General features: G+C 35.8%; 4 protein-coding genes and 1 long non-coding RNA gene across 12 annotated transcripts in view; 4 read left to right on the forward strand and 1 right to left on the reverse strand.

Annotated features, from left to right (window-relative positions):
* Positions 1-215: 215 nt before the first annotated feature.
* The window catches only part of LOC26528164, a 110,005-nt gene continuing 96,162 nt past the window's right edge, over positions 216-14,058 (reverse strand). For 2 of the 5 annotated variants that reach the window (XR_006357269.1, XR_006357271.1), the window contains exon 7: positions 219-463. This is a non-coding gene — a long non-coding RNA (uncharacterized LOC26528164). Of the gene's footprint in view, positions 464-14,058 lie in introns of all 5 variants that reach the window. The other 3 variants (XR_006357272.1, XR_006357270.1, XR_001449395.3) reach the window with 3 other exon arrangements.
* Positions 5,155-6,253, forward strand: LOC6576515. Its single transcript, XM_002002468.4, has one exon. It carries the CDS (start codon positions 5,296-5,298, stop codon positions 6,121-6,123), a length of 828 nt encoding a protein of 275 aa, XP_002002504.1. The 5' UTR covers positions 5,155-5,295; the 3' UTR covers positions 6,124-6,253.
* Positions 6,687-7,761, forward strand: LOC6576516. Its single transcript, XM_032728362.2, has one exon. The coding sequence runs from the start codon at positions 6,775-6,777 to the stop codon at positions 7,735-7,737; it is 963 nt and encodes a 320-aa protein (XP_032584253.1). The 5' UTR covers positions 6,687-6,774; the 3' UTR covers positions 7,738-7,761.
* LOC122757296 lies at positions 8,543-9,607 on the forward strand. Its single transcript, XM_044009090.1, has one exon. The coding sequence runs from the start codon at positions 8,624-8,626 to the stop codon at positions 9,563-9,565; it is 942 nt and encodes a 313-aa protein (XP_043865025.1). The 5' UTR covers positions 8,543-8,623; the 3' UTR covers positions 9,566-9,607.
* Positions 9,680-11,465, forward strand: LOC6576517. 4 transcript variants are annotated; one of them, XM_015165203.3, is made up of 3 exons: positions 9,681-10,259; positions 10,416-10,613; positions 11,148-11,465. In XM_015165203.3, exons 1-2 carry the CDS (start codon positions 9,875-9,877, stop codon positions 10,598-10,600), a joined length of 570 nt encoding a protein of 189 aa, XP_015020689.1. In that variant the 5' UTR covers positions 9,681-9,874; the 3' UTR covers positions 10,601-10,613; positions 11,148-11,465. The 4 variants fall into 4 exon arrangements, with proteins under 4 accessions (XP_015020692.1, XP_015020689.1, XP_002002506.1 ...); XM_015165206.3 differs by lacking the exon at positions 10,416-10,613 and having other exon boundaries at positions 9,680-10,259; XM_002002470.4 differs by having other exon boundaries at positions 9,682-10,600.

Raw genomic sequence — 14,058 nt, forward strand, 5'->3', positions numbered from 1 at the left:
TGCATGTATATTAATAGTATATGAATACGTATTCATATTTACATACATATATTCAATTCTATATATTTCTATGTGAGCTGAACTTTAAAGCTTCGATTAGTTTTATTTACATTTAAAAGCAAATAGGAACTTACAGGGCATCATATAACAAATATCCATACAAGAAATGATTAGATGAGCAGACCTCAATGAAGTTAATGTATACCCATTTTATTTTACTCCTTAACAAAAAAACATTTATTTTTTTTATTTTTTGTGTGGAAGTTTATTGAAGTTCTGTTCATTTGGACATTGATTAAGTTTGGATACAAGTATATAATACATGGCATTAAAAAAGTCAACCAAAATGAAGCCCCGAAGGAGGGTTTACTTGGTGGGGTCTTCAATCGTCATCTGCTGGAGCGTGCGAGGACAGTTTTCATTTGCTAGGTCACCCGCCAACCGGTTCGGGTGTTTGCAGAGTCTGTCGAAAAATCAATAATACAAAATTAATACCATATAATATTAATTAAAAAAAAAAAAAAATAACTACTATTACTTAATAATAATAAAAAAAAAAAAAAAAAAAAAAGATAAAAAAATTGGATACAAACATGATCTGAATAAATTTAAATATTTACTGTTATATCATATACAGTTCTATTTACTATCGCGGCTTCTAAAATTCCACAGATAACTTAACTTTTTTTGTCTTTTTGTTTTTTCGTTTTTTTTTTTTGGTACACATGAGATAAGCACAAATGCCGACATATTTGCTAATTCACTCTAATCAATAAATTAACAAAATTATGCAATTATTTAAATGAAGAATTTAAGCTAAGTGTGTAAATAACCTAAAAAGTAATTATTTAATTCTGTCAAAATTTGTGCACAGAAATTGGGCAGAAAAAAAAAAAACAAATAATATTGGGCAAATATAATAATTATTATGTTAATTTGTGGTTTAATTCAAAACAAAATTGAAACTGATTGCCAATTTAGTCAAGCTGAACGAAAGGTATTTAGTTTATGTATAAGTATATTATGTATATATGTATGTAGATAATAATAAAAAAACGTTTATGAAATTTCACGAATTGTTTACATTGTGTTTTATTGATGAGTGTGAAACAACAACAGCAAAAAGCTATTTATGAGCTATTTGAATATTTGCACAGCTGTTGGCGCAGACTTGCTGATTCATTGCAAGGCTCACCTGTGCAGCTGAAGAGAACATCTGTGCACCTGCATAGCTCATTAATGGCTGAGTGTTAAAATGCAGCCAGATAAGCAAATTTTTGGCATTGCCCACAATCAGACAGCCGGCGAAGGGCGGGGGGCGTGGAGCACAATGCACAGCGCAACTTCCGCTGTCAAGGGTGGAGCCAGCAGGTGCTGCTTGAGAAGTGTCTGTGAAGAGGGGAGCGAGGGAGACAACATACATAATTACATGGCATTTCAAGCGCCAAGCTCCATTTGAGCTTCCCGTGTTCATGGGGCGGCTGCTGCTGCTGCTGCTGCTGCTGCCATGGACCAAGCGTAGCTGCATTATTAATTGCAGCTTTGATTTATCTAAGAAACAAGCCCCCCGCCTGGACTGGATTGCCCACTCTAAGCTGGCTAAGGGGTGGCTCGCAGCTCGCCGCTCGCAGCAGTTTTCCATGACGTTAAACTCGCAAATGTTTAATTGTGGAAATGAGAAATATGCGGAAACGTGGACGATTCCGCTTCAGCAACGTTGCAGCGTCGACTGCACTTGTCGCATCACTTGATGCCAGGCCCGTGCCCAAACCCCAGACCCCAAACCCAAACAGAAGCCCAAACCCTAGCTAACTCAAGTCTCTCACTCTCCCTCTTGATCACCCCATGCACGCCCATGCCCATTCCCGTTAGCATTAACCCGACTGCCAGCTGCATGTCACTGGCATTGTGGGCTGTCTAGCCATCAGCATCTGTAGCTGTCTGTTTCAGTCGCACTCGCTGTTGCACGACCCACCTACCTCCCTCCCGCTCTGCGCTGCCCGCTCTGTCCCTTTACTCTCTACTTACTAAATGACACAAAAATATGGGCTTAACCGGAAACGGATGTATTATCTGCGCTAACTGCGCTGCCTCGGCTCGGTCTCCAGCTCGAGCTCGAGCTCGAGCTCGAGTTCGGGTCGTGGAACTAATAGAATATTATAAATTGTACAGACAGCGCATAGAGACTACATATATATACATATACATATTTATATATGTATGTATATATATATATATATATATATATATATGAACCTGTGCCCAAGCTATTTTGCCTTCTCCACTGACCCACGCCTGAAGCTGACGGCTCCGCTCATCTGTGTCTACATCTGTGTTGTCTTTTATGTATGTATGTGTGCGTGTGTGTGTGTTTGGCTGTGTCTCGTTCGTTACGCTTCTGTGCGCATTTTGGACTGTGCTTTTTGCGGCCCGAAGCGTTTTATGTTGTTGTTGTTGTTGTTGTTGTTATTATTGTTGTCGGCCCTCGCATGCCTCGCATGCAAAATCTACTATGCTCCAATCGCAATGCTCTTTTCCCTTTTGCCCTTTCCACATTAGTTTGTTGCATGTGTGTCATGTGGCCGGACAGTGAACAACTCTTCCTCTACACCCCTCCCCCCTCTCTCTTTCTCTCTCCGTCTCTATCTGCCTGCTCCACTGCATTCGTTTGCATGTCGAGCACTTGCCGAAGCGCTTTCACTTTTCCCAACTTTTTGTCAATTCAAGAATTCTTGTCGTACAATGAACTCAACTAGAGTGTAATTTTTTATGTCCGATAATGTAATGTAATAATAAAACTGATCAGCATCAAATGAAGATTTGTGAATACTTATAATGCAAATTTTTAAATATAGGTCTGTAGAATATTTTTGCATGCTAATCAAAAGGTTAATTGTGATAAACAATGGCTTATATATATATTTCTTATTTATTTATAAGCATGTTTTTTTTTTTTAGAAATCAAGCCTAAAATTTAATATTAATGCAAACAAATATTGTCAGTATGATATCAATATTTTATTAAAATTAGCAATATATTTAAAATAATATAGCTTTAATGTTAATGAAATAATAATGAAAATATTTTAAAAATATTTAAAATTCTAATAATAATATGAATTTAATAAAAATCTAATCAAGAAAAATAAGTATTACAAACAATAAATTTATTAAATTCACAACAAAAATACTAATATTAAGAGTAACAAAAAAAAAAAAAACTAATAAATTTAAGAAAACTTAATAGATTGAATTTTAAAACCAATTTAATTACAATAAATTAACAAATTAATATAAGTTAACATACAACAAAATTAAACTATCAAAAATAATTGTAATTACGTATGTATAAAGTATACATTTTTTTTTTTTTTTTTAGCTTTTTCTGGAGACTTAATACTACTTAAACTTAAATTAATATTAATAAATATATTTTTCTATACCCTACTATGCCAATAAACTAATAATAAACTAAACTTTTACGAGTAAATAGTGCTTCTAATATAATTATATGCTTTAAGTATTATGTATCACATTTAGGCAAGCCATTGGAAAACTAATGAAATATGTAAAGTTAACGATTTGATTGAAAACTCCTCAAGCCTAACAAAAGCTGAAGTTCTTAGGGTTTCTTAGGCAATAGAGCCATAGCCATAATAATGAAGCAGGAAAATATCTTATCAACTGCAGCTGCTTCTGGCTGTCTTTGAGGCTGTGAGCCGTGGCGTGGAAATGGAAAAGCATTTGCATGTGCTTAGCAGGATCAAGGATAAGCGCCAGCCAACTGATTGAGTCATTTTTTTTTTTCTTTTCGTTTTTGCTGTTGCAAAGGAAGACAATGCCGCGACCGCCGTTGCTGAAAGTGATCGTGATAGGTGATGGAGGCCGCAGATGCGGCGGTGCTCGCGTCTCAGAGATAGACTTCTTCCCATTTCTTTCCATTATTCTCATATCCATTGCGTGGCATTCAAGCGATCAGCCAAATAACAACAAACAATGTTCTGAGTAGAGAGAACGGGGTGTAAGAAGGGTGCGGCTGGGTAAGGTAAGGATGGTAGGGGAGGTATAGCATTCGTTGTCCTTATTATCGCTGCATCCTTTTGTGGCTGTTTTGTTAGCTTTGATCGCTGCTACTTAGCATTTTCCTAGCTGCCTTTGTTGCTGTTGTTGTTGTTGTTGTCGATTTGTGCATGCTTCAGTGCATTTTCCACTGCCAACAGTAGCGCCTTTTTCATGACACTCAAACGAGGCGAGAGACAGGAGAAAAGGGTTACAACCGAAACAGTTGGCCAACAGATACGGGAATTGAGATAGTAAATCTGATAGGGCCTCTTACAAAATTACAGACAGATGCTCGAATGCTGTATTACTCATTCATTATTTAACATGCTGTTAAATGTCTAGTTAATTAGCTAGTTACCTAATATGTCTTTGGTCCAAAACAGGTATGAGGATAGATGCACTTTAATTAATGATACATAGATTGAAGTAGTGGAAAAGATCTGATTGTATTGATATGGATAAACAGCTTTATAAACAGGCTCTCAGGACAAAATGTTGGTTTGCATAAAAATTAATAGTCATACTCTAAATACTGATGAGATATGAAATATAATTCTCAAATATTTTTTATTATTTTTTATTTATTTATTATTTATATTAATAATTTGTTCTGAAATTTTCAAAATTTTAATATATAATTAATAAAAATAATATATACAACTAAAAATTCATAAATAATAAGTATTTAATGCTATTAAAAATTATTATAACATATTTTTTAAATAAGTAAATAATGTTTTTTTTTTAGCTACAAAAAATTATGTAATAAGAATTATTAATCAATAAACACAAACATAATATGTAAATAATAGAAATTAAACATAAAAACTTTTTACATTTAACAAATAAACAATAAAAAACTATTATATTAATAAAACTTATAAATAAATATCAGAGAATATCAAGTAAATAAAATGGCAACAGGAAAAATAATTATAATAATAATAATTATAAATAATAATAATTATTATAAATAATAATAATATTAAGACCCAAGCCGTAGACGAAAGGCAAATATAGAGTTTCCAAATGTTTATAAATCACGCTAGACATCTGATTTAGGGTATTCGCAAGTCAGTCACAAATTTATCGAAATATAAAATCATATCAAATATCTACATATTTTCAATTCTCTTCCTTTTACCATTGCGCCAGGGATCAGTGCTAGAGCTACGCGTCGAAATGGCATATATTATCTTGTCAAAATTCCAATTCGATCAGTTGAAATAGAAAATGTTCAGCTGGAATCCGAGACGATATTGGGAGCTATGGCCCTACGAGATACCGCTTCACCACTTTCCGGGCCATCCCCAGCTGCCACAGGAGCCGGCGTTACAGCGGCCGATGCGGCAACTGCGTGCCACATACACGCTGCATTTCGATGCAATGGCTGAGGAGCAGTACGACAGGGCAGAGAAGTTAAACTTTATGAAACGCTGCTATCTGCTGGGCGCTCTTTTCACTGCGGTTGGCCTGTTCCAGTGGCTGCTGCTGGCAGGGCTGCTGGAGAAGGATCGCCTGTTTGGTCTGGCCGGATTTATCTGTATGGTGTTGTCCTTCGTTGCTCTGGTTCTGCTCACTTTCTGCATGCGTTGGCGCTCCCATTTCTGGTACGTCTGCCTCTTTTCCTCGATCTTTGTGGAGACCATCGTGCTGAGCATAGTGCTGTTGCTGCCCGAACGAACGATCGTCAATATTCTGGCTGCCACTGTCACATCATTCGCTGGCCTGATCCTCTTCTATCTGCTAGGTGCCTTTCTGCCCATGATTGTGCTGCCTGGCATCATAGTCTTCTCAGTTATTCTTATCGTGTTCACCCTGGCCAGTGCCACGGTCCTCATCCTGTTTATAGTGACGGATCAGCAAACATATCACTCCATCTACTTTGGCATCCTCTTCTTTGCCACGATGCCCATGTGTCTGTTCCATGCTCAAATCGTACACGGGCGCAGATATCAGTTGCCCAAGGAGGAATACATGAGCTGTGCCGTTATCATCTACATGCACCATGTCCTATTCTTCATGGCTATTTACTACTATCTGTGGGTCTTTGAATGGTGACCATCATCAATGCATCAATGAATGATTGGCAGAACGAATATATATGTTTATATATTTTTGAATAGACCGGTAATTGCCCAAGTTATATATGTAATCGAATGCTGTTTAAATATATGCCAATTTTTATCAATGTAGCCAATTTTGTTATTTTGGCCCTAACAGAGCTGAGCCTTGCCTTAACTTTAATTACCTTTAATGAGCCTTTTAGTTTCAAGCAAAAATAATTTTAAATTATTGGAAAATAAAAGATTAAACTTTGATTACTTTATCTTATTTTTTATAAGTTACTTAATATATTATAAAGTATTTAAGGGGAAAAAATAATTTTATGGTAAATCTATGTTTTTACTTTTAATAAAATGAATATTTGAATAGCTACCAAATTACTTTTAACATTATTTTTAGATACTTAATATATGGTTGGCACATAATTAAGAAAATATATCTGAATAATTAAAAAAAAAAAAAAAACATTTTATACATATTTTAATATTTTAATGCAAAGTGCATTTAATAAAATATTAATATTAATCAAGCCCAAGCAATGCATAGTCAAACGATAATTATAATCAGGGCAGATTTGCCTTCATTGTCATTTTAACAACTATTGGAATGTTGCGTAATAAATTTATAGGTTAAACAGATGACAAAATGCCGCCGACTAATCGGCAAACGATACAGGGATCGCAGCGGGCGGAGCAGATGCGCCAGCTGGAGCAACTGCAGCGCCAACAGCAGCAACAGGAGCAGCAGCAACGGATACAGGTACTGCAGCGTCAGCTGCAGCAACTGCAGCAGCAACAGTCGCCGCAACAGCAGCAGCAAAACCAGCCTCCGCCACCGCCGCAGATTATATTCGCACGTGGCCATCCGCCGGATAATTCACGTGGCGAAGGCAATCGGGTCATTGTCATTATACCGGAAGAATTATATAAAAGATTCATACGTCTCGTATATTTGTGGGCACTCTTCTTCATACTCATCTACTGCACCACCTGTCTGGTCATATCGACCTTGCAAATCAATCTGCGCGCCGAGGTGCCGGTGCCCTTCTATGTGTGGCTCTTATTGGGGTTCGTCTTGATGATAATTCTGCAGTGCTGTCCGAAGACGCAGCGCATCTATCCGCTCAACTGGATACTCGTCATCCTGATTGTCCTCACGATAACATTGACCAGTGCGTATGCAATGGATCTGTACCACTGGAAGGTCCTGCTGACTGGCATGGCCATATCGTTCGTTTTGGTTGCACTCTTTCACGTCTTGGGCGCACTCTGTCCGCAGACCTGGCTGCCGGGCGGCCTGCTCACTGGCTGCCTAATGCTCTTCATGATAGTCGCCATCATGGTGTTCCTATTCCTGATGATCTTCATGCGTGATCCGGTCTATTGCCTGGTCTTCTTTGTCCTCCTACTTGCGATAACGCTATTGGGCATGCCATACCATGCGCAATTCATACACGGACGCCTCCAGGCCATACCATTGTTCACAATGGGCACCTGTGCCCTCTCTGTTTTCATTGACTTCATCATCTGCGCCCTGTGTATTTCCATTTTCTTTTTGTACTATATCTACGCGACAACGGGCGTATGGTTCAGAATGTGGTTAAGTTAATAAATGTACTATATATATATATATATATATATATATATATATATATATATATATATATATATATATATATATATATATGTATATATAAATATATAGATGTACATATTAAATATATATATATATAATATATTTGTATGCATAGCCAGTGTATCCAATAAATTAAACATGTAAAGTAAATATGTAATTAAAATAAGATAATTAAGTCATAAGCATTAAATATAAAAAATTTCATCAATGAATGAATATACTATATATACTATGTATTAAATAAATTCCTTAAAAATATTGTGATTAAAATCAAAGTGTATATTAAATAAAAAAAATAAAAATAAAATAAAATAAAATATTAAAAGAATATTATAATTTTGTTACATTATTTTGTTTAAAAATATTTTTATTTTTATTTTTTTTATTTTATAAAATAATTATTTATTGAAACGAAATAATTATAATTTATTTATTATTATTATTTTATGTATTTTTTCTTTTATAATTTTGCAAATAAAAGAGGTACATAAATACATAAATGTGTAACAAAAATTTCAGAAAAAATGCAAATGAAAGTCCGAGACTGGATACAAATATTTCTAGTAATATAAATATTAAATTAAATAGTTATATTAATTTTATATGGTATATTGTCAAAAAGTAAAGTTCAATAAATAAATTTAAAATTAAATTCGTATCGAAAACAAATTGTTTTGGGCACAGAAATATTGTAAAAATTTGCAAACCTGTTTTAGATTTTGATTTAGTTGATGCGAATTCTTAGACAATATAAATATGACTACGAAAACATTTAGCCAACCTTGATTTCACTGTCAATTAATTGTCATTTACTTCTGGAACTTTGCGTTGTAAATTTATATGTTTAACTGATGACAAAATGCCGACAGTTTATCGGGAATCGATGACGCCGGCGCAACGGAAGGAGAAGATGCGCGAGCTGAAGCAGCTGCAGCGCCAAAGGGATGAGGAGGATACGCGGACAACACTGCATGGCTGTATGAGAATGTGCTATTTAGCCGAGTCTCAGGAAGACGAACAGCGAAAACCCGAGATAGTATTCGTACGTGGCGAAATACCGGCTTATTTACGGGGCGATAACACTAAAATTGTGGTCGTTATACCTGATGAGCTCTATCGAAGATTCATACGCAATGTGTATTTGTCGGCGTGCTTTTACATACTGATCTGCGGCTCCACCTGGCTGATCATATCGATCTTGGGGATCAATTTGCGCGCCAAGGTGCCAGTGCCATTCTATGTGTGGTTCATAATTGCAGTCTTCCAGTTTGATATGATGATGTGCTATCCGAAGATGCAGCACATCTTTCCGCTCAACTGGATACTCGACTTCCTGTACGTTTTCCTACTAACACTAGGCGGCGCCTATGGGATGGATCTATTGAGTTGGAAACTGTTGCTGATCTTCCAGGGCGGTGCGCTCGTCTTGATAGCATTGCTGCACCTCATAGGCATACACTGCCCGCCTACCCAGGGGATATTCGAGCGACTAATGAGTTGCCTAGCTAGCATATTTCTGTTTGCCTCACAGATCTTATTCTTTGTGCTGTTATTCTATAGCCCACCGTTCCTTTGCCTAATCTTCTTTGTCCTGCTACTGACGAGTCAGATCATACTAACGCCCTACAATGTGCAACTCATACACGGACGCCTCAGAGAAATAACATTTTTCAGAACGAGTTATTCTGCCCTCTTGATCTGCATGGAATTTACCGTCTGTATCCTGTCTTTTGGGGCTTTTTATTTGTTTTATATCTATATGGAAACGGGCGTATGGCCTAACTGGTCATACCAGGGTTAATTTTAAATCGTATATTCACAATATATCTATGTATGTACAGTATATCCTTGTTTTTCCTTTTTAATTGAACTGAACTTAAGTGTGAAAGTAACAACGAATTTCAGTTCATCAATATCATTTCATTCATGCTGCTTGAATGTCAAAATTGGAAAATCATTTGTTTATTGTTTTATTTTGTTTTAATTTTTGTTTGTTTAGTTTTGTTTTATTTTTTAAGTAACATTGATGAAGTTGTGCATGTTCTGGTTAGTATCTGCTTTTCCAGTGGTCTTTCCTACTGTCAAAATCGAGAAAGTTGCAAATTAACGAATGGATCGCCGTGAAGCCGATGTATATGGAGGACAGCCGAATCTAAATTTAAGTCACGAGGTGCGCATCTATTTGCTGAGCGCAATGTTCGCCCTCGCAGCCCTGATCCAATGGATACTCATTGGATACTTTTCGGATTGGCGCAAATACAAAATGCCCCAGGAGCGCTATGGCTTCTGGCTGATGGCCACATTCTTCGGCATCTGTTTGCTGTCCTGTACGCCGTGCGGTCGTCGCTGTCCCTGGAACGTGATGCTCGTTATAATCATTGTTGAATCGTCTACGCTCTACATTGCGGTCGAGCAGCAGAATTCAAGGGGATTTATGGTCAATATATATGCTGTCACAATTGTGTTCTTGGTGGTCATCACATCCATCTTCTATGGTGCGTACTTTCCAATGCGTATGGTGCCAGGTGATCTGATGCTCAGCCTGGGCGTCGCCATTGCCAATATAATGATGATATTGTTCTTCCTCAATGCGTTCATCATCAAGAACGATACTATATTTACTATAGTGCGAAACTATTTTGCCTTCACAGCGATCACAATGATCATGTATACGGCCACCATAATACACGATCGGCAATCCGATGTGCCCAAACACGAATATATCTATCTCAGTGTTTTGCTCTTCTTCGGCCAAATGATACTCCACGAACGCATCCTGGCCATTTCCGCGAGTACGACACGCTCACAGGCATGCGAGTCAACAAAAGCCATTTAGGTCTATTTCAAAAGTGATTAAACAAACTGTATATGTATATGTATATGTATATGTATATGTATATGTATATGTATATGTATATGTATATGTATATGTATATGTATATGTATATGTATATGTATATGTATATGTATATGTATATGTATATGTATATGTATATGTATATGTATATGTATATGTATATGTATATGTATATGTATATGTATATGTATATGTATATGTATATGTATATGTATATATGTATATGTATATGTATATGTATATGTATATGTATATGTATATGTATATGTATATGTATATGTATATGTATATGTATATGTATATGTATATGTATATGTATATGTATATGTATATGTATATGTATATGTATATGTATATGTATATGTATATGTATATGTATATGTATATGTATATGTATATGTATATGTATATGTATATGTATATGTATATGTATATGTATATGTATATGTATATGTATATGTATATGTATATGTATATATATATGTATATGTATATGTATCACACTGTAATTGATATTTAATTGCAGCTCAAGTCTTGGCAAAAATATTGTAAGGCAGCTCTTCAGCCTGGCCCATGGATGGGTTGCGTTTGGACAGCAAGAAGATTGTATTTGTAGGACACGATAACCAGCAGGGAATTACGTGAATCCATTTGAAATGTACACATGGAAATTTAGTCAAGACATAATAATACTATGTTAATTTAACCCAATCAGAGACGAAGATATGCAGAAATGTGAAGCATATATGAGGACACATCATTAAAAATAAAATTTCAGCTGTTTGATCTATGAATTAAAACTAAAGGAGTTGCAGCAGTTGCAGTTGCTGAAATTTTCATTGTATTTTGATAAATGTATATTTATATAGCTGTATAGGAACCATATGTGTATTTGCTATAGTCGACTCAAATCAATTGAATGGGCGGCGCGTGCTGTACGTCTCAGAGCACAATGTAAATGCAAGTGATATAAATAGGAATCAGAAAACGCACTTCAATTGTTATAGCTGGGGATTGTCTGGTCTTTGTTTATACGGTAGTAAACAGGTGACTCAAGTGAAACAATAAGTTATATTGATAATATAACAATTACATCGAGTGCGCTGTTGGCGAATTCTAAAAAAAGGTGTCAATCAGAACAGATTATATAACTACAAAAGAATGTAGGGTGTGTAAGAGAGAATGAGAAGGAAGAGGATGAAAGTAGTAGTGAGGCAAAGCGAGAAGAGTAAGGAATAGATTAATACAGGGAAAGGGAGACGAAGACAGATTTCATGAGAAAGAAGCAAAAGAAAAAGAAAGAGAAAGAGTGAGAGTGGGGAGGGAGTGAGAGAGATTCCATTGCCATCGCCGATTCCAAAGGAAAGCGTGAGAGAAAGAGAGAGACAGAGTAAAAGAGAAAGGAAGAGAGAAAGGGAGAATTAAAGAAAAAGTGATTGTGCGAGAGAGAAATTTAAAAAGAGGCATTATATAAAACTAAATATATCAAACCAATTTTTTTTGCTTAACATGATATAATTACTAAAATTAATGGAATAGAATAGAATAGAGTAATATATATAAATAAATGAATATAAATTAATTAAAAATAAGATTGCCTAATAGCTTTTTAACAGTCACGATTTTTTAATAAATCAATATTATTTTTATCTGTATAATTTTTAACCCTGTTGGCTGTGGTACGGATGAATATTTCTATATATAGAGTATACTCATATGCATATACATAAATATTAATTTTGACAATTCAAGCTGTGTAAATATGTAAATATTATGGCCAAAATACTTCCTTGCTACTAAATAAATTGAATTTCACTACTGTCGCGTGTAGATAATAAACAAACGCAACAAAAATTCTAAAACAAAGTTACAAAAAAAAAAAAAAAAAAAAAAAAAAAAAACTTAAAACTAATAAATAAATTAAAGAACAAATTTTAAAAATAAAAACAAATTAAATTTTTTTAAATTTAATAATTTTTTAAAATATAAAATCTATGAAATGATATAGATGACAAATTGAAACTAATAAATAAACTTAATAATAAATAAACAGGTAAGGAATAAAACTAATATAATAAATAATAAACAAAAAATATATAATTAGCGGAAAATGCATTCCAGATTAATATTTAAATTTAAATATTTTAATGCTGAAGAGCAAACAAAATTTTAAAAATAATATTTTCATAAATTCCGTCGTCTGAGCCAAAATGCAAACAATTTCCTGTCTCAAGTGTTTGATCAAAATTCAACCAACGCCTTTCTGTTACAGACGCCACCCCTTTCCTCCCTTTATTCGAAAGGACATTCGCGTATCGATTTAAACTGGATTAACAAAAAAAGTAACTATAATACTTAACAAAAAAAAATTTACATAAAGTATCTCTTGCCTCAATTGGGCGCCGCTTTAAGCTGGCGTAACTGAATCCTCGACTACCTCAACCTCTTACGAAAATAAAAAGAGAAAAAAAAAAAGAAGGAAGAACTGGATTAATGGGCGCTCGCCGCTGTCCAGGGGCAAAACAATGCGGCAGCTGGCGCTAAACAAAGGATGCCAAGGCGTTCGCGAGCTGCCAAAGAACAATGGCCAGGCATTAGTAGCGCCTGCGCGATTCCGCTGCCGTGGCCCGATCTACATGCCGATCCACTTAAAGTCCAAGCGAGGCGAAAAGAAAAAGTATTTAGAACAATACGAAAAACTCGTTATGAGTCACACAAATCTCAGACTACGCTAGGGCATCCTAACCGATGTCCAAGCAAACTATGCATGAGTGTGTGAGTGTGTGTGTGTGTAGAGGTATTTAGGGCATTGCTACGATCAACCCCCGGCCCCTTTCCAGCCGCCGCGGTCAGTCGCGAAAACAATCAGCGGGCAGAAATGTTGATTATGATGCGTTTGAGAAGCCCTATTACTATAAATATGTTGAGCTCAGAGAGAGAGAGAGAGAGAGAGAGATAGGAGTATAAGGGGAAAGGGTATAGAGGGAGGGCCAGCAGCCAAGCTTACCGTTGTGTTACCTTGTCGTGAAAATCTAGCACGAAAATCGTGGGAAATTTCCCAAAAGCGCATATCGAATGCAATTAAACGGCCGCGATTCGCGGTGGTTGCTGCCAAGGCGAAGGGAAAGCCAAGGCACTTGGCAGCTATGGCTATAACACCACCACCACCACCACCCAATGGCATTATAATTATTTATCATTCGGGGTGGAAATTGTGTGCGCGGAAAAACTTGAAATAAAAAGCTACGCGCATATTTTCTATAATTTTCACCCCAAAAAGAAAAAAACTGAACTGAACTGAAATTTCCGCTTGTTGCGCGGTCAGCGAAATCTACACAAAATCGTGATTTACCTTTCCGGTGACAACGATTCCGTATGCGGAAGTGTTGCAACACGACCTGGCGCCGCATTGCGTGGTATCTGCCAGCAGAGGTAGG

Source organism: Drosophila mojavensis, unplaced genomic scaffold, assembly GCF_018153725.1.
Source record: "Drosophila mojavensis isolate 15081-1352.22 unplaced genomic scaffold, ASM1815372v1 contig_36, whole genome shotgun sequence".
Classification (NCBI taxonomy): domain Eukaryota; kingdom Metazoa; phylum Arthropoda; class Insecta; order Diptera; family Drosophilidae; genus Drosophila; species Drosophila mojavensis.

Excerpts from the sequence above, each read along its gene's own strand:
- LOC6576515 (XM_002002468.4), top strand. The coding sequence starts at position 5,296 with ATGTTCAGCTGGAATCCGAGACGATATTGGGAGCTATGGCCCTACGAG.
- LOC6576517 (XM_002002470.4), top strand. The coding sequence starts at position 9,875 with ATGGATCGCCGTGAAGCCGATGTATATGGAGGACAGCCGAATCTAAAT.
- LOC6576516 (XM_032728362.2), top strand. The coding sequence starts at position 6,775 with ATGCCGCCGACTAATCGGCAAACGATACAGGGATCGCAGCGGGCGGAG.
- LOC122757296 (XM_044009090.1), top strand. The coding sequence starts at position 8,624 with ATGCCGACAGTTTATCGGGAATCGATGACGCCGGCGCAACGGAAGGAG.